Below are 25,458 nucleotides of genomic sequence, written 5' to 3'. Positions count from 1 at the left end.
TTAAAGCCCTTTTATTTTTTATTTTTTTTTAATTTTTTTTTTCAACGTTTATTTATTTTTGGGACAGAGAGAGACAGAGCATGAGCGGGGGAGGGGCAGAGAGAGAGGGAGACACAGGCTCCAGGCTCCAAGCCATCAGCCCAGAGCCCGACGCGGGGCTCGAACTCACGGACCGCGAGATCGTGACCTGGCTGAAGTCGGACGCTCAACCGACTGCGCCACCCAGGCGCCCCAAAAGCCCTTTGATTTTAAACAAACATCCCAGCTTCTCTCTAGCCAAATAAGTGCTGTTTTTCCAAGCGGACATCGTTCAAATAATTCTGGAATCTTTCTTTGAGGGTTGCCTTCCCCAGTCTGTTTGCACAAAGTGTAAGGGTACTGGGCTTGAGTGCCTCAGGTGGTCCTCAGTCTTTGCCCCTCCTCAAGCTCCGCTCCCTAACCGGATGACCCTTCTTGTGATCTGGCTGCAACATCCTTCCTCAGGGCTGCCTTCCCATTCTCAGGCAAGCTCCACTCAGAGCACCACTCTGAGTCTTTCCACCACTCCAGAGTCTTTCCCTCGGTGATATTCATCATAAAGTACTATAACCGAGAGCTCCGTGCGGGCAGGGATTTTTTTTTTTTCTTATTCATTGCTGCGTCCCCAGGATCTCACCCCAGCCCTAGAACACAGTAGGCATCTGATCAATAACTGTTAAAGGAATGGATTGGCTTGTTGGTACCAATCAAATCCATTTTCAAAGGACCAACATTTGTCACCCTTAATAAAAGTAATGGCTGATTTATTAAAAGAACTTCTTGAGGGTCCACCACTGGGCTCATGATTTCATTCCATCTGCACAGTGACTCCATTATCCCCATTTTATAGATGAGGAAATCGAGTCTCAGAGTAATGAAATAACTTGCCCAAGGCCACACAGTTTGGAGGCTAACTCCAAAGTTGAAACCCATTGTGCTCTCTCATTTTTTTCTTATTACATTTTTTTTAATGCTTTGGAAATTAAAAAAATTCAGATATGTACAAAGGAAAAAAAATCACAAATCTGGATTCCCATTGACCAGAATTTGAACTGACGTCAACATCTTGGTATATTTTCTTCCAATTTTCTTTTTTTCTTTCTCCATCCCCCTTTGTTGAGAACATTCAGAAGACCGTGCTTAGGACCCCAACAACCATTCCTCAAGAAAGGCAGGGTAGAGTTTTGTGCCATGCAGCAATGCTGGAATTACCTTCCTGCCTCTCAAGATGGCGGCAGGTAGGTCTGGGTGCGTTGTGAAAAAGCCAGACAGCAACACCTGCAGGTGCTCCAGAAATGAGTAGAAAGAACTCATGGGGAAGGGGTGACTTACCTGTCCACTTCCTGTGACCCTGGCAATTTGCTTGCCTAGGAAAGAGGAAATCAATGCTCTATTCTTACCAGCCAGTGAGGCTGGTCCCAAGGCCAACTTCCGGGAAGGTTACCCAGAGCCATCAGCCCCCTTTAGAGGGCCAGCCTGGCTCCTTCCCTTATTCAGTCCTCACCTTCCTAACTGTGTGTGTTCACAAGAGAAAGAGAGAGACGCAATTGATAACCAATAGATCAATAAGAGTCCCCTCCTGACCCTCCTCACACCCCAGAAGGCAGCATGGCACCTCCACCGTGCCCACCTTGCACTCGGTATCCGCCTGGATCACAGTTTATATTTCCGTGCCTTTGACCTGTTTACACCTCTCTTCCTGTCAGACCGGGAGTTAGCTCAAGGGCAGAGACTGCTTCTTATATATCTTTCTCTCTGCAGTATTTGCCATATAAAGGGTATAAATAGAGGCAGCCAAATACCAGCCATGGGAGAACGGAAAAAACACTTGGACTCAGACAGACCTGATTTCAAATTCCAGCTTTGCCACAAATTAGCTGTGTGACTTTGGGCGAGTGGCTTTACCTCTCTGAGCTCCGATTTGCTCATGGATAAAGTGAGGACATAGACTTTAAGTTCGACGAGTGAGGACTAAATGGGTTCATAGATGTTACAGGACCTGGATTCGGGCCTGAGCTTTGCTACAGCCCTGGGGTAAGTCAGTCAACCTCTCTCAAGTCCAGTGCCCTTGTCTATAAGAAGCGGGGGTGGGGGGTACCCACCTCACCGAGCTGCTGAGCACTTTAAATAAAAAAGAGAATCCATGTGATAGTACCACACAGTAGGTCTTCAGAGATACATTTTTACCCTGTCTAGACAAACTCATGCCTTTCTCTTTATACTTTGGAATCTCTCAGCTACAACCATGCAGGTGGATGGCATCCGATGCCCGGAGAGCCCAAAACAAATTCTAGAAATGGCCACTGGCATTTTGGCCCAGCCCAGCGGGGCCTCCCATCTGGGGGAGCAAGAGCCTACAAACTCAGCTCTCCACACCAAAGGGTGCACGGTTCCACGGTGCCCATTTCCTCTCCCAGCAGAAAACATCCAGGCGTTTCTATAAAGACAAATCGCACTGTCGTCCTAAGAGTTGTGAACAATGATAGAGACAGAGCAAAACATGCACTCCCGAATCGGGATGTTCCGTGATGTCTATAATTAGAAAAGTCACTCAGAACAGGATGGGACCTTGGGAAGGCTGACTGGGAAGAGGCCCAGACTTGGCTGGAATTTTAAAGAGGGACCAGAGGAAAGGAAGGAAGGGATGGGTGGTCCCGTCCCGGAGAGGACAAGGTGGGTTGCAAGGAGGGACGTTGGCCCAGGATGGAATGAAACACTTTATCGGTTCAGGTGAAGACCGTCATGCTTGAGTGTAATTTGGAAAAAGCCTTGTCTGCCCAGCCCCCGGAAGGGCTGGGGCCCATTTGGCCGATGTCCCCAGGCCTGTGCGAACATCTTCATCAAGTTCTCCGGGCGGCTGTCTCCTCAAGCACACGTGAAAACCCAGGCTCTTCCAGGTGGTGGGTGTTTTCCGACCTTCACTGGATCTTCTGCGGGCCCAAGGACCCGAAGGGGGCAGGTAGCAGCTCCAGGACTGTCCTGACAACATATGTGCCATCCGGCTTGGTCATGTAGACAGCCCAGTTGGTGCCAAACTGGAAAAGAGGCAAAGCCAGCGTGAGGGAGGCAGCGTGACCGAGGGGCTGGGACTGACCTGGATTGGAGTCTGGCTCCACCTCTGTCTAACGTTCCTCTCTGTGCCTCAGTTTTCCTGGCCCAGTGAGCCCGAGGAAGGAGCCACCAAGAGAATGTCTGTCGAGCAGTTAGTAGAAGTGCTCGGCACCTTGCTGAAGGGCAACGAGTGATCTGTTCTATGATGAGAGACCCACCCAGGGCTTCAGAGGAACAATATCTAACCCCCAGGGCCAGACCTGCACCTGCTGTGACAAACAACAGCTAAGATCTGCTTCCTTAAAGCACCTTCTCTTCACAAGCACGAGCAGATGCCTGCCTGCCTCACCACACACCAGATATTGCCCACGTGTGATTTCGCTCTCTGCCCTTGGAGGTAGGTGTTATTTTTTTTTTTCCTTAAAGTTTATTTATTTATTTTTGAGAGGGAGAGAAAGTGCAAGTGGGGGAGGGGCAGAGAGCGAGAGAGAGAGAGGGAAAGACGCGGGGCTCGAACCCACGAACTGTGAGATCATGACCTGAGCAGAAGTCAGAAGCTTAAACGACCGGGTTACCCAGGCGCCCCTGGGTAGCTGCTATTACGATTTCCATTTTAGGCTTAGCAGGGCAAAACCAGTAAAGCAAAAATTTTAACCCAAATCTGTCCCCCCACCCCTGGTCTCTCCCACTCCCAGGAGCTACCACCTGCTTGCTGTTTGATCTTGGGCAAATGATTAAACTCCCTGGGGCTCCGTGTCTTGATCTGTGAAATGACTTTGAGAACCGAGGATCGTTATCAGGCAGGAAGACGGCTGTGTGTGATGCAGAGCCCCGAAGTTGGTCTCAACAAACTGGGGCTCAGCCTGGCTGTCGTGTTACCATGGGTGGAAGGCACCTGTACACGGTGCCCAGCACACAGTAGGTGCTCAGTTAATGGAAGCCGTTCTTACTGGTTACTTGGCTGTTCGTGACCGCTCAGCTCTGCAGCTCTACTGTGCTTCTGTCCGAACCACTACATCATTTCCAGGCACATCAGTCTTCGGCGTTTTGTTTTTGTATGTTCGTTTATTCATTTTGACAGAGCGAGCGAGCAGGGGAGGGGTGGAGAGAGAGGGAGACAGAGAATCCCAAGCAGGCTCCGCACTGTCAGCACACAGCCTGACGCAGGGCCCAAACCCACAAAATTGCGGGATCACGGGCTGAGTCGAAACCCAGAGTTGGACACTTAACTGACTGAGCCATCCAGGTACCCCTGGATTTTCTTTTTTTTTTTTTTTTAAATTAATGCTTTAAAGAAGGCGATTTTTCTGCTTGGCAGGTTCTGCCTGAGGATACAGATGAAAGCCGAGCAGTGCGACTCTAAGCGCCAGGTCCCCGGCCCCCGAGCTTCCTCTCTTGTTACTTGCAATTTGGTTTCAGTTTTGCCTCTCCCTCCTTTTGGGTTTTTCATCCGCCTTCTCTGGTTTGCCAACATCTATTCTGTCTGGAGAAAACAGCAATGAGCTATTGGACCAAGCTGGGGCCTCGGGAGCCAGGGGGATGGCATCCTGATGTGGTTTCCTTCCATGGCCTTGGACATGACAAGGTGCTGGGCAGCCATTTCTGCCCCTCTATCCGCCCCCCTGCCCCCAATATGGCGATGACGTCCATATTGTGAACTCAGTGGCTTTATGGTGGCATTTTCAGCTGAATTTGGGAAGGGAGTTCTGCTAACCGTGTCTGGTTGGCAGGCCTGGCAAGAAGCAGAAAGAAAATGGAGATATTTGCATTGTTCGACACATGCTCTGAAAGCCCAAGGCACAAAGGCAAATGAAAGGGGTTGTTACCCCCTCTCTCCCCACCCCCACCTCCCCAGAATTAAACAACTCCAAAGCAGAAGCCCCTGTGAAACAAGCACCATGACATCTCCTCTGTGGCTGAAAAGAATTTGTCTCGTCATAGAACCATAAAGGCAGGGAGGCGGCTGTGAGGAGCATGGACCTTGCGGTCAGCCAGAACTGGCCATGAATGCCAGCTTACCACCATCTGGCTGTGTGTCCTTCAGCAGGTCATTTTACTCCTCTCAGAAGTGGGGGTAACCACCCACACTTCTCTCATAGGCTGGGGTGGAGATTAAGTGAGATGCTGTATTTAGAAGGACCGATGATGTCACATGGAGGCTCACAAGCCTGTGGGATTCTCCAAGACGGTGGCTTTAACCTTTTGGGACTCTGGGGGACACAGACCTCTTTGAGAGTGTGTGAAAGCTGACAACCCACCCCTCCCCAAAATGTACACACATAAAAAACTTCCACTGAGTCAAGAATAAGAACTCATTGAATCCGTTTTGTTTTGTTTTGTTTTGTTTTGAGAGGGAAGGAGGGCAGGCAGGGGAGGGTCAGAGGGAGAGAGAGACAGAGGATCTTAAAGCAGCCTCCATGCCCAGCTCGGGGCCAGACGTGGGGCTTGATCTCATGAACTGTGAGATCATGACCTGAGCCCAAATCAAGAGTCAGACGCTTAACCAACTGAGCCAGCCTGGCTCTCATTGAATCTACTTTTCACCATTTTTAAGGGTACAATTCAGTTCCCTTTGCTCTTGGAATACAATATCCCCTCTGTCCCGTGGCCTATAAGGCCCTGCCCCGTCACCCCTACCCTTTACTTGCCGCGTTCTAGCCTCTTTAGCCCTCTTCCAACTTAATCAAACTCACCAAATGTATGAGCATTAAACTTGCTGGTTCCTTTGCCTGGAAATCTCCTCCTGTGGACCTTTGTCTGCCTCGTTCTTTATTATTTATCTCTCTGCTCAAATGTCATGATCTCATGGTTTGTGAGTTCAAGCCCTGCAGTGGGCTCTCTTCTGTCATTGCAGAGCCTACTTTGGATCCTCTGCCTCCCTCTCTCTCTGCCCCTCCCCTGCTCACACACACACACACACACACACACACACACACACACACACACACCACACACACACACACACACACACACACACTCTCTCTCTCTCTCTCTCTCAAAAATTAATTAAAAACATTAAAAAAAAAATAAAGTAGTTGTTGGCAAACTATTTTTCCCTAAAGGGTCAGACAGGAAACATTTTAGGTTCGGCAGCCCACAGGGTTTTGTCAGAACTGTTGAGCTCTGCTGTTGCAGGGCCAAAGCAGCTACAGACAAAATATGAAGAAGTGGGCGTGGCTGTGTGCCAATAAAACTTTATTTACAAAAGTAAGGGGTGGGGGGCTGGATTTGTCCTGGGCCAATGTTTGTTGATCTCTGACTCCTTTTTCTGCATTCTCTTCTCCACAGCCCTCATCCTTCTCAGAAACTCTGTTTATGTTGCTCCTTATTTGTTGTCTGTCTGCCTCCTGCACTAGACTGGACTATGACGGCAAGGCCTGGCTTGTATTTTCACTGCTGTCTCCCCAGAGCTCGGTCAGGCCTAGCACACAGTAGATACTGACTCAAGTAGCTACTGGATGAAAGAATAATTTCCAGTGATTCACGCAGGCTTGGGACAGCTTAGATGTCGGCCAGCAGGGCAAACAGGACAGCAGCTGTGTGACCTGGCTGGCAGCCTGGCTTTGCTCCCACGGCCTAGAAAGGCAGGGAGGCACCTAGTTTATATTTCCCAGCAAAGAAAGGTGTTTACCTCTCTCATGACTTGCCTACAGGCTCCGCATGGTGAGATAAAATCATCCTGGAGGTCACTGTGGGAAAAAGAGAATCCAACATGGGTCAATCTCTCCTGAGGCATGAGGACAATTACTGAAATGCAGGCCCTGAGTTCTGACCTGAAGAAGTCAACCCCCGCCAAGCAGTTTCTGATTCACAGACGCATGGTGTCGCAGAGGCTCAGGAGAAACACCAGGTGGCTTTCCACACCTCCAAGGGGGCAAGGCCACGGGCAGGCCCGTTGTTTTCATTAGCGCGTTTGGAAAATGTTTAGTGGGCACTTGCTGTCGCCCACACTCCAGAAACACGAGGGTGAAGAAGAACTGGTCTCTGGGCTTCAGGAGATCGCTCAGCCCGGTGGACAAATAGATAACTAAATGAGTTACCGTTTTAAGCAAAATGCAATAAGAATGCACAGTGAGAGGAGACAATCCCTGCCTGAGGAACAACAGAGAATATTGTGGAGGAGATGGCGTTCGGTGCGGTCCTTGGAGGAAATGCAAAGTTCATAAATCACTGTTAGTGAGCACCTACTGTGTGCCAAGATCTGTGCCAGGCACTCGATATCCATTTCTTTGAATTCCCAGGACAACCTGAGTGTCAGAAGGACCATTTTACCTGCAAGAAAACAGGTTCAGTGAAACTAAGTAACTAACAGAGGTGGTACTCTGAAGGCCCGCGTTTTTCTGTGCTGCAGGCAAAGGAAATAGTATACGCAAAGGCCCTGTGGCATGAAAAAAACGGTGTGAGTCAAAAGAGAAAAACGGGTTCCTTCGCCTCTCAGAATCGAGGCACCTACAGGCAGTCCTCCAGCTCTGAGCAGGACGAAGGGTGAACTGAACAGTAGGAACCGCCAAGCCTGCCGGAGGACCAGAGGTTACGCCAGCAGCCACCATCGTCCCTGCTCTTCTAGACGCACAGCTCTGTGAGATCTCTGCAAGAACACTGGGCTTAAATTTTAGTTTTTGGTCAGCTCCTCCTTTCGCTAACCGTGTGTGACTTGAACCAAGTCGTTTTTACCCACCCAACGTGCATTTCTTGGCTTGTAAAACAAGAGAAATCATGTCACCTACTTCCCAGGAATGCTAGAAGATAAAATGAAATAAAGGGCAGAAAGCACTCTGTAAACTTTAGAGTGTTCTGCTTCCTTTACACATATAAGCTCTGTCTGAATTTCAGTGCCTTATGATATACAGATTTATTATATATAACTTATATACCATAACTTAAAATTACATATATTAACAATGATTATCCTTTTACTTGATATGTGCCTAGAATGTCCCAGGCATCCAGCGAAACACTGAAATGCAGGATCCCATTTTATTTTTTTTTAAGTTATTATTATTACTTTGTAACTTATTTTGGGAGAAACCAAGACAGCATGAGTGGGGGAGGGTCAGAGAGGGAGAAGAGAGAGAGGACAGAGAATCCCAAGCAGGCTCCGCATCACCAGGGCAGCACCCGATGTGGGGCTTGAACTCATGAAACCACGAGATCGTGACCTGAGCCCAAACCAAGAGTCGGGCGCTTAACGCCCTGACCCGCCCAGACGCCCCCATTACCTCGTTTTAATCGACAAATATTTATTGGCGCTTCGTACCAGGCACTATCAGGGCTGGGGATACAGCAATGAGCAAAATAGACAAAACTCGTTGCACTCAGGAGATTTTCACTAGTGAGAGGAGCCAGACCACAAACCAACCAACCATGTGTCAAGTGGATATGGCCATAGCTGGCATGAACTGCATAAAGCAGCTGAGGGAGGAGAGAGTGATGGGTTGTTATTTTATCCTCATGATGACTCGCTGTCGTATGTGGGATTCCAGTCAAAGAAAGGTTCTGCTCCATGGAAAGGTGGGTCCCCTCTGAGCATGCTCCCAGCTTCAGAACAAAAGCCCACGGGGACGTGAGAGGGTGGGGACCCCTGCCCAGGATGCACACATAGCCAAAGTAACCCTTGTGATTGCCAGGCTCCGGCTCGGGTTTCCATAGGATCTTTGGAGGCTAGACTCTGTGTTATTTTGTTTTACTTCTTTCCACACAGACTGACCATGCCAGACAGGCACGGGAAAGGAAACAAAGACCAATCGGAGAATCTCTGCCTTCAGGGGTCTAGTACTGTCTGGGAGGGGAGATAAAGTCTGCATGTTAGTACTATGACACAGGCAGGCTGCGTGGGAGAGGTGCTCTGAGTGAAATTCAACCTCCCTTCCGTGGCCGCTAAGGCCCTATATAATCTGGCCCCTGCCAAGCTCACCACTTCCTTTCTCAATCTTGTGACATGCGTGGCCAGCTTCCCAAAGAACATTTCCCTGGAAAAAGTGACCTGTATTAGGGTCTTCAAGGGGGTGGGGTGAACATGCATTCCAGTGGGAAGTTGAATTTGGCTTAGGCTTCAACCACCAAAAGTCACAAGATATGGCTTCCAGGCAGCGTAGCTCTGAGAGCTGAGAGAGAGCCTGACCACGACACTGGCTTACCCTTACCTCACACTGCACTTCTCTGTGCCGGGCACTGTGCTGAGGACCTTAGGTCCATCGACTCATTTAATCCCCTAACAACCCCATAAGGTAGGAACTGTGTAGATACTTTTATTGTCCTCACGTTATAGATGGTGAAAGATGACATGACCTGCCCAAGGTCACAGAGCTACTAAGTGGCAGAACCAGGATTTGAACCCAGGATCTGTGGACCCTGCCTTTGGTAGTCTTCAGCTTGCAAAAGTAGTTAAGGATAAGGTTAAAACAATAGTTTTCTTTTTATTTATTTATTTTTTGAGAGAGAGAGAGAGAGAGAGAGAGAGAGAAAGAGAGCGAGCCAGAGCATGAGCGGGGGAGGAGCAGAGAGAGGGAGGCACAGAATCGGAAGCAGGCTCCAGGCTCTGAGCTGTCAGCACAGAGCCGGATGCGGGGCTCGAACCCACAAATGGTGAGATCATGACCTGAGCCGAAGTCAGGCGCTTAACCACCTGAGCCGCCCAGGCGTCCCTAAAACAATAGTTTTAATCTGTTGCCTACTCTGGGCCAAGACCTTTACAGAAATCACTTCCCGCATCCTCACAATAGCCCAGTGGGTCAGCATTCCTCTCCTCCTTTCTACAGATGAAAAGCTGAGCTCAGATCCTCAGCGGAGGACAACTGCGGGCAACAGCGGAGCAGGATGTGAAACCAGGTCTTCCTAACCTTGGAGCCAGGGTTTTTAATCATTACTCAACATTCCCTCTTAGAGTAAGAATCAAAAGGCTGAAGGAAGACGCATCCCAGAACGTACTGGGTGCAGCAGGACGCCTACCACCTCTCCTGCCCTGTGCTGTGCTGGGCTTGACAGTTTCCCTGCTTTGTGCTGATTCTGGTCACGCGCTGAGGCCATCCTTATCAGACGCGATGGGCCGGAAACCTCTCGGCTTTGATGGCTATGCTGGGGCCCCCATGGGACAAGCTTAACTCCCCATTAGCAAAAGCCCAGCCTGGGCCCCACACTCTGCATTCTGGAGATCTCGAAGGGGCTCTCTGAAACCGTTCACACCCGTCAGTGTTAACGAGGGAGCTGGCACTCTCCACTCATCTTGTAAACCCCACGCTCTCAATTTAACAAGTCATTAGTGCAATAATGACTACATTTCTGGCTCCGGGATGCTGGTGCAGGCTGAATCCCTGGAGCAGAGCAGTTGGGTGGCTAGAAAAATGCAGGTTTTATGTAAATAAGGAGATTTGCTAATCATCGCTAGCGATGCCCAGTCCTTTTAAAAAGTAGATAATGACCAGGAGAAGGAGCGTTTCATTTAGAACATTCTACACAGAGCAAGGCCACCGTGCCATTATCCTTTTGTTGACTTTGGCCTCTTTTTCACCCAGAATATCATTATTTTCTTGGATCAGGTTTGGAATTGAGTTACTCTGCCCTCCCCCCTTTTAAATAAAGCGCAATCCACATCCTGAGCTCTGCTCATCTGCACAAAATGTTCCCAGCATGGCCTCATTTATTCCTCCCAAAGCCGAAGGGAAGCCAGGACAGACCTTGGTGACAGGGAGGGCTCTGGGAAGCCGGGACCGACCTTCTCCCTAAGTGCACCTTGCCTTCAGTTACTCAGGAAAATCACCTTCAATAACCTGGTCCGCCTCGGGACCAGACTGAGACAAAGCTATGAAGAAACGGGAGCTTGTTTCTGTCACACGGCCCCTGCTGGCCTTGCGCTGGGTCCCTGCATTTCTGGAGCCTTGCATTTCTGCCAGCAAGGCCCTCTAGCGCCACCCCAATGAAGAGGTGCTTCACTCCTAGTACGTAACCCGTGCACCTGGATGTCCTGAAAACCAATACTTGGTCAGTCATGCACCCACTTTCTGGGTGGATGAAACATTTCCCGTGGCATTTTCCTTGCACCGTTAGTTTGCTAAGAAAACTCTCTCACAGTGCAAAGGTACACGCAAGAGCAACTCACTACTAAATCGGGAGCGCAACAGGGTCAAATTAGTAAAAGAGCCCACTCGCATGCTCAAATCCTGAAGCCACTGAGTCTGGGTCCAGGGCCAACAAGAACTCAACGAGCATCCTGTGAGGGTCTGCACATGGGAACTTGGATATTTATGTTTGGGGCATGTAGAGAGAGTAGGTTAATGCTATTATTGTTCAGCCAGGACCTGGGCTGGACTCTGATTAGTGTGTGAACTGTAACCCGGGTTTACCTGGCTGTCACCCCACCAGCTTGCGTTGGTAGCCTGGTTCTTGGCACTTAGAGGTGGGCAATGCCAAGGGCAGTAGTCAGCTCTCACAGCGAAGGATCCAGGGGCAGCTCAAAGAGAGCAGGGAAGAGTGTTTGATTTCCTGGCACAGCATGGTGCCGTGGAATGAGCCCAGAGTGAGACTCCAGAGATGTAGTTTGGTCTCAGCTTTGCCACGAATTCCCAGGAAAGTTGCTCAACCTCTCTGGGCCTCAGTTTCTTCATCTGTAAAATGGGGGTAGTGGCCAGGGGGTCTATACCAAGTGATTTTCAGGTCCCTCTGGCTTTAGGCTTCTGTTGTATCTTGTCGGCGTTCTGTTGTCTGTACTGTCACTAGAGCAAAAACCCCACCTGCCCTTGAGTTAGAGGTGCCTCGGTTGTTTACCTGCTCTGTAGGCTCACTGAGGGCAGAGTCCATTTTTGACTTAACTCTTTATCCTCGGCACTCTGTCAAGCCCGACGGTGCCTGGCACGCAGGAAGTACAGAATACATGTGTTGGATGAATGAACGGATGAATGACACATGTGTGGTGAATGATGGTGGAATAGATGGATGAATACAGCAGCAGCCTGCCTTTCCCACCACTTACCTAGAGATAGCAATTGCCCTGAACTCTCTGTGCCCTTCTGAGATAGCCTTCTGGATGGCGGTTCGCTCCGCACAGACGCCCATTGGGTAGCAGACGTTTTCAATGTTGCACCCTGAGAAGAGAGGAGGGAACCAATGACACTTCCAGAAGAACTACTTCCCATGGCAGGTGTTGAGTAAGAGGCTTACCCCATTCCAACGCAGGGAGGGACCTGTTACTCAGAGTGGGCAGTTTGACAGGAAGTGCTGGGACACTGGTGCCATGGCCCTTCCCAGAACACCCACCCTTGTCACTCACCCAATGCCTCCGTCTTGAAGCACAGCCCGGGAGCAGGGGCAGCAGAGCCAAGCAGATGAACCTAGCCCCATCGCCCCAGCAAACGTCAAGGCCAAGGGAGATACTGAGCCTTAAGATGAGCAGAGCCCCCAGCCCCAGATCTAAGAGACAGAAGGTTCAACGATTGGGCCTGCGCAAAATTTGCAAAATTTTCGGTGCTGTTGACCAGCTATCAGAGTTCAACCTAGTTCCCCGTGAATTGTGTTGCAAAACGAACTGTCAAAACCAACAAACTAACAAATAAGGAACTCCCAAGCTTTGCAAAAGGTGTCTGTGATTGCACAAGCCTTAGGGCAATCCCAGCCCTCCAATGGGAGGCATGCTGCTAAGGTAGCAGAGTTCACAGCAAGGGATTTCTCCCCAGTGTCCCTTTCAGGAGCGTTCCTGGGGGACAAGGGGCAAAGCCTATTCCCAATGACATAAAACATTGGCATACTCAGATTGGCTGACTAACAAACTCCCCATTTTCAGGGAGGTAAGGCTGTGAACAAATGCCCACAGAAGCTGGGCTTCCTCCTGACTATTGAGATGTGCTCTTTATAGCTTGCCTTTCTCTCTGAGGCAGAGATATTGTTCCCCAGGATGTATTTTCTTCTTCCTTTAAGTAATACGAGTGACCCCCTATTCCAATATGGCTGCTCACATGGCCACTCAGCTACAGAACATATTTCCTAGACTCCTCTGCAGCATGGTATGGCTACGTGACTAAGTTGTGGTCAATGGCATGTGGCCCACAGTGAGGTGGGAAACTTCTGGATCACATTTTTTGTAAAGAGGTTGATTGATTGCCCTTTACTTCCTTTCTTTTACCCTCTACAGGCTGGGATGAGGTGGGACAGCTCTGACCATGTGGTTTATGATCATAGGGATGGAGAAGCCACAAGAGAGAAGGCACTAGGGACCCTGGTCCAACTCATGGATAGAGCAGAGTTGAGATGCCTATTTGTCCTGGCACAACTGCCTACTCTGAGTTGTTATGTGAGAGAAGAGAATTCCGCCATGTTGGACTCACTGTATTTGGGGATTTTTGTTATAGCAGCTTTACCTAGATCTAACTGATAGACAAATTTGGACTCAGAGTGAGATGTGGCTTTAATAAAAAACATCTAAAACACATGGACTTGGGCAATACAGATGTGGCAAGATGGAGAGCTGTTGGCTTTGTTACTCTGTGGCAGATGATTTGATAAAGCCCCACCCTGCAATAACCTGGAGGGCAGATTATGTTACTCATTGCCTACCAATGGGATCTTTCTACCTGACAAAGGGAACAGCCCTGTGGCAAAGAGCTGATGAAGGGTGTCACCTTCTCAGTCTATTGTTTCAAGGCTTAAGGCAGTCACCATCAAAAGGACCCAGGGATGGGCCAGGCAGGGAAGCCAGTCAGTAAAAAAAAAAAAGGGGAGTTGGCAGGTTTAAGAACTATGCCGAGAAAGGATCTTTGGGTGTGGTACTCCAGTTCAGAAATGACTGGAAGCAAACAGACCAGAAGGTTTCTAAGTTTTAGATAGAATTGGCTAGCCAGAGAAGCCAAAAGTCTGCCCTGTTAAACCCTGTGATCGTTCAGTCCCTAAAGAAACTCCTGGGTCCCCCAAACCCTACCATCAGAAGTGAGCTGACAGAGCTGTGTGCCCCCAAGGAGGTCACTCTCTCCAAAACCCACTTCAGATGTGTGGCCAATGACAGGATGATCAGGGAAGAAGCTCCCAGAGGGCAGAGCCTGGGTCCCCAGTGGCAGGGACAAGGGGTTGCCGCCAGGGCAGAAAGGGAAGGCAGAGTGCATGCCAGGGTGGGGAGTCTTCTCACAAGAACTGCCTGGCAAGTTTGATAACTACACAGACTGGTGGCCACCGTGTGTGCCCTGTTCTTCTCCTTTTCCTGCTGGGAAAGTTGGTGACTATTACTCTGTCCTACTCTTTCCTGTTCCCACTCCACACTGAATATTGTGGGAGTGTGAAGTGAGGTGTGGGTGATTACTTTTTAGTTTTGGGGCCAGTAGGCCAGCGGGGCCACATCTACACCTGAGGAAGGAGACCGCTCCGCCCCGAGATCCTGCTCTTAGAGCTGGATGCAGTGACTGAGTGGGACTTTGGGCTGCCTCCCTTAGGAAGGTGGTAAGTGGGTCCTACGTGTGAAAGGATGTACACAGATACTTACAGGCCACAGCCAGTTCTGTGGCAAAGACTGTTCCCAAGGTTCGCTCTCCCACTAGAAGCCACTGGAGTTGACTGGGGCACATGACTACCCAGCCGGCGACCACATTTCCCGGCCTCCCTGGCAACTTCGTGTAGCCTTGTAGTTTTAGCCAACAAGATATGAATGGCAGTAACGGGTACAACTTCCAGATGACATTTTTGTGGGGACAATGCTTGCTCCCCCGCTTCATCTTTCCCTTTCCCACGCTCTGGAACATGGATGTGCCAGTTTTGAACACGTGGATGTGGACACCATCTAAGGATGGCAGGACATCAAGACAGAAGGAATTTGATCGCCTGAACAACTGTGTGGAACACAGCAGAGCAGAACAGTCCGTATGCCCAGCACTGCAGCCCACCCCCTGGCCTGTTAGATGAAAGAAGTTAGGCAGCCATCCTGTTCCAGTCACTGTGTATATTTTGTTTCATCACCTGCGACTGTTCCTTACCTATGGCACTCCCTTTTTCTAAGTGATTATGCAGGATTTTGTTTCTCCTGAATTCACCAAATTTGGAAATTGTTTGGTCCTTATCTCCTCATATATTTTGCCCACAGAATTTTCTGTCCTTGCATTATTTACATGGATGTTCTTTGGAGGGGTTCGATTAATCATTTGCTCCATTAAACATCATCATGGTTCTCAGGATCGCAGGTATTCATGTCCAACTGATGGCGAGGAATGGATGTCACTAGAGGGCCTGCCCCACCCTGCCATCCCCTGGGCTGGGTACCTCTGCTGCAAGTGTCTTGCTAGGACAGGATAAATGTGTTCACTAACAGTGGCACATGGACTGGCTGTGGGGTGTTAGGTGGGAACAGGTTTGGAATTCCACTTTTGGGAAGAAGGACGGGTGTCCCTACTGGGCACCAGAGGGTAGATGACAGCGAGCATCTATTGTTTCCGCAATGTAGCACCTTTCTCCTTCCCCGCCCCAGGGGAACGACCCTCACCTATGTTCTCAACGCGTCTTACAGATGGGAGCGTCCATCTTTTTCTCGCGTGACTTTTTTTTATTGGTCTAAGGTTGCGTGCCTGACCCGCGCTGGGCCAATCAGAGTTGAGCACCAAACTCACTGGGCCAATCAGAGCCGGGCACCTTACCCACACTGAGCCAGTCAGAATTCTCTGTGCCGGAACTTCCGTTTCTCTCGCAGACCGAGTGGGCTTGAGACCTGCTCGTGGCCTGGTTTCCATTCATTATGGAGACCATTAGGAGACAATGAAATGGACACACTAAAGAATGGATGAAAGATGAGATGAGAGAGACTGGAAAAGGGTCTGGCTTGGCGCAGTTGCCCCCGAAGGCCCGGCTACGCGCCAGCTCTTCCCCAACTTTTAGGAGCCAATACTCCCTCCTTTGGTCTAAACTAGTTAGCGGGCGGGTCTGTTGTTTACAACCACACAGATGTCAGTTAATACAGTTGGGAGACGGGACCAAGAGCGATCAGGGAGTTGCAACCCTGAAAGTAATGATTGAGACATTTATTGAACGCCACATGTTTTTGACTTCCACCAAGCTCTGTTCACGTTCCTATATGAGTCACGATAGCCGGGATAACCGGCCCTCTCTCAGGGTCAACGGAAGTTAAATGAATAAATGAATACGCCTCTTTTGCTCCCCACCGAGTCTCCCCGGCCAGGTTCCTTGATGCCTGCCTGAAATGACTTCCTTTAAACATGCCCTTGCCTGCCCTGGCCCACTGTTGCTGACTTTGGCCTGGCTGCATTTGACTTCTGCCTCTCCCAGAGTAAGATCCTTGCTAACTTTGTCCCGCCACTTCATTCCCTGTCTTGGCAACCATCCCAGCCCTGCCTTGTCCCTCAGCGACACTTTCCCTGTTAAGCGAGATTCACATAAATCTTGGGTTTCACAGAAGGCTAGTCCCTCAGGACAACTGCCTGTGGCTGCATTTGAAATTCAGAGTGGCCTCATCGAGAGAAATTTCCCTTAACTGTGTGTAAAAATTTCAAAGGGCCAGAGCCCACTCACCCACCCCACTGCCCAAACAGAGCTTTGCAGAAAGAGCCCCTGTGTTCTCTTCGGCCCCTGGGACCCTTTGCCCCACTGGCCCTGAGAATTTGGGCAAGAGACTAAAACCGCCTCAAGACTCAGTATCCTCATTTGTAAAATGAAAGCGATGGCGCCTTCCTCGGAGAACTCGCGCGAGGAGGAGTTGAGACCACCCACGTAAGGCAATTAGCACAAAGCGTGGCGGCGCAGACTGAGCGCTCGGCAGTGGCCCAGCTGCTGCTATTAATGGCGCAAAAGTCCAGCTTTTTGGACTTTCTAGGCCTGTGTGGCTGAGCTTCTACTCCTGCTGGATAAGGTGTGACAGTGGCCCTGCCTCTGTCCTTCAGGCACTTTGAAATCCTTTCCACGACGACAAGGTCCTACCTAATCTGGTGCCAACCTGCCTACCTCCTAGACTTCATCTCCTTTTGCCCTTGAGGCCTGCCGGCCTTCCAGCTGTTCTCCAAGGATGCCAAGCGCCCTCCTGAAACATGGCATTTGCTCCGGCTGTTCCCACTGCCTGGAACTCTTTTCCCCTACATGCCTATGGGTCACCCTGCTCCTGTCTCTGCTCAAATGTCCCCTCTTCAGAGAGGCCTGCCATGGTCATCCTGTCTCAGAGTGCCTCCTCCCTTCATGGCCTCCTACCCTCTCGGTCCATTTCTCCTGCTTTAATTTCATCACAGCCCTTGACACTTTCCTGAAATAAACGTCTTTATTGTCTAATTCTGAGGTCACAGTGTAAACCTCCTGAGGGCGGGGGCTCCTGGGTGCAGAATGCCCAGGGCCTGGAACAATGAGGCTCGTGAGACTCTCTCCGCACTTCAATGACTGTGATTTCCCACTGGGGTGCTAGACCTCTAAGGTGCAAAGTTCTAATTTCATGTGGGGCCTCCAGCAAGCTCAAGTGGAGTTTCCTCCTCTTGTTCAAAAAGAGAAAAAGAAAAAATGGGAAGAAAGGCCTCGGCCGTGTACTCTGATCAAGAAAGGCCAGACAGGTTCGTTTTGCTTCCCTCGCGCAGAAAACAGGCTGTCGTCTAGCCAGGCAAAGCAACGCCACTGCCAGTGTGGCCTTCACTTACTCTGAAACACACGTGCGAGATGGGCTGGTATGATGCCAAGTTAGGAATCCACAATTGTAAGATTGGACCAAATAACACCAGGGTGATAGGGCTGTCATTACTGCTTTCTTTTCTTTTCTTTCATTGTTTTTCTTTTATCTGCCTGGCACTCTGTGGAACACTTCTATCTGTATCGTGTCGTTGACCCTTTTAACAACCCTGTAGGGCAGAGGCTGTTATAACCCCATTTTAGAGAAGGTAAAGGCTGAGGTTGCTGGCAGGGAGCCTGGACTCACATCCTGACCTGTCAGATACAAAGGGCTGTCCTTTTTCTCTATGGCAGTTCAGCGAGGACATGTTTTAGAGTGGGTCTGGCGCTTAAGGCAGGGCGAGGGTCAGATGCGATCAAGCCATTAGCAAGGAAAGAAGTTCCAAAGAGGGGATTTGGGCCTGGCCACCCAGAGAAAAGAGCAGTGCTTCTGAGCACCCTCTCTCTTGAGGGACCTAAATACAGTTAAAGCGGTCCTTGTCACACACAGCGGGCGTCAGCATCTTCTGGACAGCTTCTTAAAAGAGGTTTCTCAGAGGCACATGGGTGGCTCAATTGGCTAGGCATCTGACTCTTGGTTTCTGTTCATGGGATTGAGCCCTGCATCGGGCTCCAAGCTGACAGTGTGGATCCTGCTTGGGATTCTCTCTCTCTCTCTCTCTCTCTCTCTCTCTCAAAAGAAAAAAATTTTTTTTCAACCTTCCTCTTTCCTCCTGGAGTTTCTGCTTCAGTAGGTCTGGGTCAGATCCCAAGAATTCACATTTCCAGCAAGGTCCCAGGAGGTGCTGAGGCTACAGGTCTGGGACCGTATTTGAGAATCACCGAACCAGAAAAATGTCACGTCCACGGGCTTGAAGCAATACTACACTCTTTCCACATTCCCACCTCCCAGCCCACTGCACAGGCAACACACAGTATCATATATGAATTATATTCGAGCTCAACTACAGAGCCAGGGGTTTTAGTGAAGCTCCTCTTCGTAATGAGCTGTTTTTGAGTGACAGTGGAGAGGACCAATGGATGAGCTGGGAAGACAGGTGTGGTGGGTGTGAGGAGGGCTGTACGGACAGGAAGCCAGTTAGAGACACCTGCTTTGACTTACCAGGAAATGCTATGAGGGGTCAGGGGTGGGGAGGGTGCTTGGAGAGCAGTCCTGGAGGAGAAGGGGAGGCCAGGGGCTGGCCTAAGGGAAGGCGATGAAGGACCAGATTTAAAGGTTAAAGCCCAGACAAGCTGGATTCAGCGATTGACCAGGACATCTTTAAGAATCTTTTTAGAAATGCAGCTTGTTCCTCTCAGAATTCATGACAGCTGATCCAGTAAAGTGGCTTTTCCGCTAAATGGTGAAGGGGCGTATAGAGTGTGAAGCTCCTCCAGGGAGGAGTGAGGGAGATAGACCAGTGTCCCAAGGACAAACTCGCCCATCCCTTGGGGGGGTGCCAGGAAAGAGTGGTCTCCATGACTCTCCTCTGCCACCTCCTATCTGGCGTTGTGCAGACACTGGCTGCCCCTGCCAACCCCCTGCTGCCCTATCTCTTCTGTGTCCCCACCCCCCTCTCCCTCTGTAGCTCTGCCTCCCCCCGTGGGCTCCTCCTCTCCCCACAGCTCTCCCACAGCAACCACAGAAGGTAACTGTTGGGATCGATCACCCTCCCGGTGGCCCAACCCCAGGAGGGCACAAGGCCCTGGTCAGTCAGCATCGAGGGGAAAGGACCATTATTACAAGATCATGACAACAAGGCTGTCAGATTTGTTTTTGAATTGAATGAGACACCGGAAACTCCACATGGGCTGGGCTTTGGTGCAGCTGGAGAAAGTCACGAGCTGGGCAGACCCGTCCCACGATCAACTACAAACTCACAGCATCTAAATCCAGCTGTACCTTCTCTGCCTCCCAATTGTCTCTAATCCCCCCCCCCCCCATGTGCCCTGTCAGGTTTCCTCTGACTGTTCTAGGTCCCCCCCTCTCCAGGCCCTGCCTTACTACCATCTGCCCTCCCTTTCCATCTACAGAAGGAGATCCAGGGATTCTGGCTAAATGCCCTCCATTTGTCCCCCTCTCTCAGCACACTTTCTCTGTCCCTGTCTGCATGTGCACCCTGTGGCAATGGGGCGGCAGAAAGAGCACGACCTCAGTTGTCTCATTCGTAGAGGGTGCCTTGGGCTTTTGCTCCGGCAGTTCCACACTCCTTCTTGTGGTAACAGACCCACCCAGCCCCCACTGGGAAGGGATGTGCTGCTGGGCCAATCACACTACTCTATCATGACAACAGTGATTGGCCCAGGGATGTGCATGTGGTTGGAGATGGACCCATCAAAGCTCTTCCCTGGAGTTTTTCCATCTCCAGCTAGTGAAGGAGAGTTCTTTCTTTCTTTTTCTTTTTCTTTCCTTCTTTCTTTCCTTCTTTCTTTCCTCTTTCTTTCTTTCTTTCTTTCTTTCCTTTCTCTCTCTCTCTTTCTTTCTTTTTTTAAATAGGGAATTTGATTTTTAAAAAAAAATTTAATGTTTGGGGTGCCTGGGTGGCTTGGTAGGTTAAGCGTCCAACTTCAGCTCAGGTCATGATCTCACAGTCTGTGAGTTCGAGCCCCGCGTCGGGCTCTGTGCTGACAGCTCAGAGCCTGCAGCCTGTTTCAGATTCTGTGTCTTCCTCTGTCTCTGCCCCTCCCCTGTTCATGCTCTGTCCCTCTCTGTCTCAAAAATAAATAAATGTTTAAAAAAAATTTAAAAAATTTTAATTTTTATTTTTGAGAGAGAGAGAGAGAGAGAGAGAGAGAGACAAAGTGGGGGAGGGGCAGAGAGAGAGACACATGCACAGAATCCAAAGAAGGCTCCAGGCTCCGAGCTGTCAGCACAGAGCCCAATGCAGGGCTCGAACTCACGAACTGTGAGATCATGACCTGAGCCACAGTTGGATGCTTAACTGACTGAGCCACCCAGGCACCCTGAGGAGAGTTCTTTCCTCTCTGCTTTTGAGGCTGTAAAAGAATATGGACCAGAGGCTGCCTGCACTCATGTCCCCTGATGCCTGGAGAAAGCCCACCACAGGATAAGAGAAAGAAGCAAGCACCCAGGAAGATAAAGAAGGACATGGTGACATCGGAGTTCCTGGATCCAACTGTCCTGGAGATACCATCTACTCTTGCCCATAACGGTTCTGCTTGGTTTCTGTCACTTACAACACGTGACACGCATCGTCTCCCTTCATGTGGTGGCTGTGAGATTACAAGAGATCTTCCACACCAAGTGCTTAGTGAATGATCAGTGTGTTGTAGGTATTACTACTGCCGTCGGTCCCTGCCCGTGGTGTCCTCAGCACCACCCAGCTCTGCCTCCAGCTCCCACCTTGGTCAGTGCCTCCTCATGCCCCTGGTCTACCTGGCTGAAACTCTAGAACCATATTCCTCTCCTTCATTCTACACTGCTCATCCCGAGCCCGGTCCATTTGTCCCAGACGGTTTTCCTCAGGTCTTTCCTTCCTCCTTGTTCCAATGGCCACTGCCCCAGCCTGAGTCATTCGTTCGCACACTCAACAAACCTCAACGGAGGACGTGTTACAGGCTGGGCAATGCGCTGGTCCTGTGGACGATCAGCAAATAAGACAGACATCCTCCCCCTGACACTCTCTCCTCTGTCTTGGCCCTCCTTGAGTACCTGTCAGACCAACTGTCCTTGAACTCTCTACTTTCATGTTACTCTTCTTCTTCTTAACATCCCTGGTTCCCTACTTCCTACCTCATCAAATCTCAGTGGCAATGCTTGGCCTTCACAAGTCATCCAGAAGCTGCCTCCAAATAGTAATGATAGAACAATACCTTTAACAGAAGGAGAAGCAGCCACTGAGGCAGAAACTGGGCTAGTCACTTTACAGGCATCGACTTGCTTAAAGCCTCACAACCTGAGGTTCCAGGGCTGATGATAACAGGCACCAGCCATCGGGGAGGACCCTGGTGCCGTGCTGGGCTAGGCAAAGCAGCTCTGTTCAGAGCCATCCAGAAAGGTGGGCACACCGTCTTCAGCTCGACAAATGCGTAAGGCACATTTGGGTGAAGGGTGTTGCCCGGCATCCCTCAGCTGATAAAGAGCAGCACCAGGATTCAAACCCAGCAGCCCCTAATCCAGGGCCTTCGCCCCACCCCAGGGGGCATCCCTAAATCCCCACTGCACAACCAGGTTCCTTCACGCAACTTAAATAGGCCACACTCCTGCTCACCTCATTCAACCACTCCTGCAGTCATCGGTCGAGGCCTCCCTTTTGAACCATGACCTGTGTAAGAGGAGGGACCTCCATAGGGGGAGAGACGATGTCATTTCTGCTCATGGCGCTATCCCCGGGGCCTGGCCCACACATTACCTAGCACGTCACGGTACACAGCAAATATTTGCTGAATGAATGAATCCATGCAAAGAGGCACTGGAAAGAACCAACGGCTGATTCGATGTTTAAGACCCTGGAGCCACGGGGCAGTGTGGGCTGCAGTGTTGTTTGTGGTGGTGGTTAATGTTTAATACTCATCTGAGCCACCGGGCCAGGCCTGAATTCGCACTAGACACATGGAGAGTCTGGATTCCCTACAGAGTAGCCACCTTGGCATCAGGGGAACTCCGGATTAGAATCCCAGCTCTGTGATCTCGGGCGTTTAGCTCCTGCGAGCCTCAGTTCCGTTCTCTGGGCTTGCCGGGTTGTGTCAATGGAGAGCATTCCTCACCACCCTTTCACGTAGGGACTCAAGGTTACTTCTCCTGCTCAAAGATGTTTGAGATTCAGGTAACTCGTGAAACCGGGAAGAACCTCAAAGGTGAGAGATAACTGGAACAGCAAGGAGAGCCCAGAGGGGGGGACTGTACAAGGGGAGGCGGGGGCTCGCAGCTAGGCTCACAGCTGAGTGGCGGTGGGGGTGAGTGGCCCACAAGTGGCCTCAGGCTGCTGGAGGTTACCCATTAGAGGCACACATGTGAGCTTCTTTTCCTTTAAATAGCTGCTGCTGCCAGGCAGAGGCAGATTCTGGGCAGCAGGGCTGGGTGTCCCCGTCTGCCCACTGTGCCAATTCTCATCTGCCCCCAGAGTGGCGGGGAGGGGCATGGCTTCCCTGCCACTTCCTCACCACGGTGCCCTGCTCTTTTGAATGAAAATGCCTCCCAGCTTAGCGAAAACAAGTCTGAACTTTTGTTCGAGCGAGCTTTCTCTATAAAACCAACAAACCAAAGAAAAGGAGCTTAGGAACAGATTAGTGCTGACTCCAATTCCCACCCTCCCCAGGCCAGCACTCATCGCTGGTCACCCAAACTTCGCCTGGCCTCCTTGCTTCCTCCAAGGCCCTCTGCAAGCCCTGAAGTCCACTAACAAGTCACCGGCTGTTGGCCTCGGTTCATTTTCTTTCCTAGCGCAGCAGGTGACACGAAGAAAGCAGGGTCTGGGGGATCTCAGCCCTGGGTTCCACGCCCAGTGCCCCGTGCGACCTTGACCAAGTCGTGTCACCTCTCTGGTCCTCAGTTTCTTCATTGAAAAGTGGGCATAACACGGAGGTCAGTGGGTGCGCGGGGAAGCCTTAGGAGGGCGACACAAAGACGGCGGGTGTGTGTGTGTGTGTGTGTGTGTGTGTGTGTGTCTCAGAAAGTATCAACTCTCTCCCCCCTCCCCCCAGCACTGAGTTATGGCCTCCCCTTCCAACTTCCCTCCCCGTCCCACCTCTGGCTTCCCAGTCCTCTAAGAATTGGACGTCGCTGCATCCGAGCAGCACCTGCGTTCCCCACGGTCCGGGACAGCAGGCAGGGCAGGGGCGAGTGGCAGCGTCACTGGGAGCGGCCAGTGCTGCCCTTGCTCTGCGGGCTCCCGCCCGTCCTCTTGCGACCACCTGCCCGGGCTGCGGCCGAGGGGGGATCGGGGCGCCGTCCTTACCGGAGAAGATCCTCCCGTCCCGAGTGAGGAGCGCGGCGCCCACGGGGAAGTGACTGTAGGGACAGTAAGCGGACTTCTTGGCCTCCCGGCAGGAGAGCAGCAGCCGCTGGACGAGCTCGGGCTCCAGGGCGCAGGCGGGACGCTCCTGGGCCATGTCTGTGCCCCAGGGCGGCGGAGGCACAGAAGTCAGGCCCCTGCCAGCCGGCCAGGCCCGCGCGACGCTGGCTCCTCCCCCCGCGGCGCGCGTCCCTGCGGGGCGCTGGGCGGGGCCTGGAGAGGGACCTCCCGCCCCACCCCCAGCTCCCACCCCCCTTCCCGCCCCGCAGGTCCGGGTCCCAGAGTGTGGTGGGCCGCCCAGCGTGAAGAATGCGACCGTGCCCCCGCGGGCTCCCCCTCTCCCCTGGGGACCACTCTCACTGCTGACACACTGAGGGGCCAGTGGGACGGGACATGGGTGCCCCTGTGGAGGGGGCGACTGTGGACACGCGCTCCTCAGGAAAGAGGCTGCTGGGGGTCAAGGGCAGGGTGAGTCCTGGGGAGTCCAAGCTCCAAAGGTTGAAATGCCCCTGTTTGTTGAATGACCCTCTCCTTCACTGGGGGATGTGATGAGGTTGAAAGGGCAGAACTGGAGCAGCCACTCTGGCTTCCTGAGGCAGAGCGTGAGCTAAAGCAGTAAGACCAAGTTGCTTCTCCATTTTCACCCATTTTCCTTCCAACTCCGGTCTTAACCCAGAAGTTAAAAGTATCCCCGCCGGAGGGAACCTCTGAGGTCATAGACTCACGCCTCCTCATTTGTTTTGCTGGCAAGATGAACATTGGGTTGGTGGCCAAAGCAACGGGTTTTGCATGCTGACACCACCACTTTCCACGTGCGCAACCACCGGCCGGTTCTTTGACCTCTCTGAGCCAGTTTCCTCATTGCTACAGCGAGGATAGTGATCATCTGTTCTACCTCCTCGGATTATAGAAGAGCTTGAGCTTTGGAGTTTAGTGGACCTAAATTTGAAGTCCAGTTCTTCCATTTATTAACCATACAATCTTAGGAAATTAATAACCATCTTCATCTGTGCGGTGGGTGCACTCACAGTGTCTTGCAGAGTTGTCGTGAGGATCAAATGAGATAATGTGCGTACGGTGAGCGTGGTTAAAGGGTCCTGGGACATCATGACAATAGCACGCTTTGTGACTCCATGCAGATCGGGTGATTGACATTAAGTGACTTGGCCAAGATCACATAGGAAAGGCAGAGAACACCAGATAGAGTGTCCAGAGGCGTCCAAATGTCCACAGACCCCCAGCAAGCAGGAGTGAGTCAGCAGCTTCTCTGAGGGCTTGGATAGAGGGTGGGGGAGAGGAAGGGGGGAAGGTCGAAGGTGGGGAGAAAATGAGGCCGGGTGTCCTTGTCCTGCATGCTGACATCTCTGGGCTGTGCAGCCCAGCATCTCCGTGTCCTGTAGCCTGGAGCTCTCACCATGTAGAGATACAGGCAAACTGGGCAAAGTTGGCCTCATTTTCCTCTCCCCTCGTCTCTCCTCTTCCCTCCAGGTTTCTCCCACCCCCTTTCTACACATCCAGCCTTTAGAGAAGCAGCTGGTTCCTTCCTGCCTGCTGTTGGAATTTTCTTCTGGTTCTACACGTTTGGCATCTAGTGCAGTTTCTTGGATCTGAAGCAGGGCTGGCAGAGAAACCAACCGTGTCCCCCTGGCTTCTCTGTCCCTGCACTACCCAGCTACCCCAAGGGGCCCTCTCCTAGGGTTCCGGGAAAGAAAGCAAAGGGTGTCTGGGGACCATGTGTACCCATTCCACATGGAAATAATTCTAAGGCTTTTGGGGGCCAAGTATAATTGCAACAGGACAAGGGATAGAGGCCCTG

At 51.2% G+C, this 25,458-nt stretch overlaps 1 protein-coding gene across 1 annotated transcript; it reads right to left on the bottom strand.

Annotated features, from left to right (window-relative positions):
• Nucleotides 1-2,519: 2,519 nt before the first annotated feature.
• On the bottom strand, nt 2,520-23,797 carry CDA (cytidine deaminase). The gene is made up of 4 exons (XM_043573944.1): nt 23,586-23,797; nt 12,035-12,146; nt 6,701-6,758; nt 2,520-3,053 (listed from the first exon to the last, which is right to left on the bottom strand). Exons 1-4 carry the CDS (start codon nt 23,737-23,739, stop codon nt 2,937-2,939), a joined length of 441 nt encoding a protein of 146 aa, XP_043429879.1. The 5' UTR covers nt 23,740-23,797; the 3' UTR covers nt 2,520-2,936.
• Nucleotides 23,798-25,458: the final 1,661 nt, after the last annotated feature.

The sequence above is a fragment of the Prionailurus bengalensis genome, chromosome C1 (assembly GCF_016509475.1).
Source record: "Prionailurus bengalensis isolate Pbe53 chromosome C1, Fcat_Pben_1.1_paternal_pri, whole genome shotgun sequence".
Taxonomy (NCBI): domain Eukaryota; kingdom Metazoa; phylum Chordata; class Mammalia; order Carnivora; family Felidae; genus Prionailurus; species Prionailurus bengalensis.
Note: the sequence above shows the minus strand (reverse complement) of the source record. Positions and strands in the feature narration are given on the sequence as shown.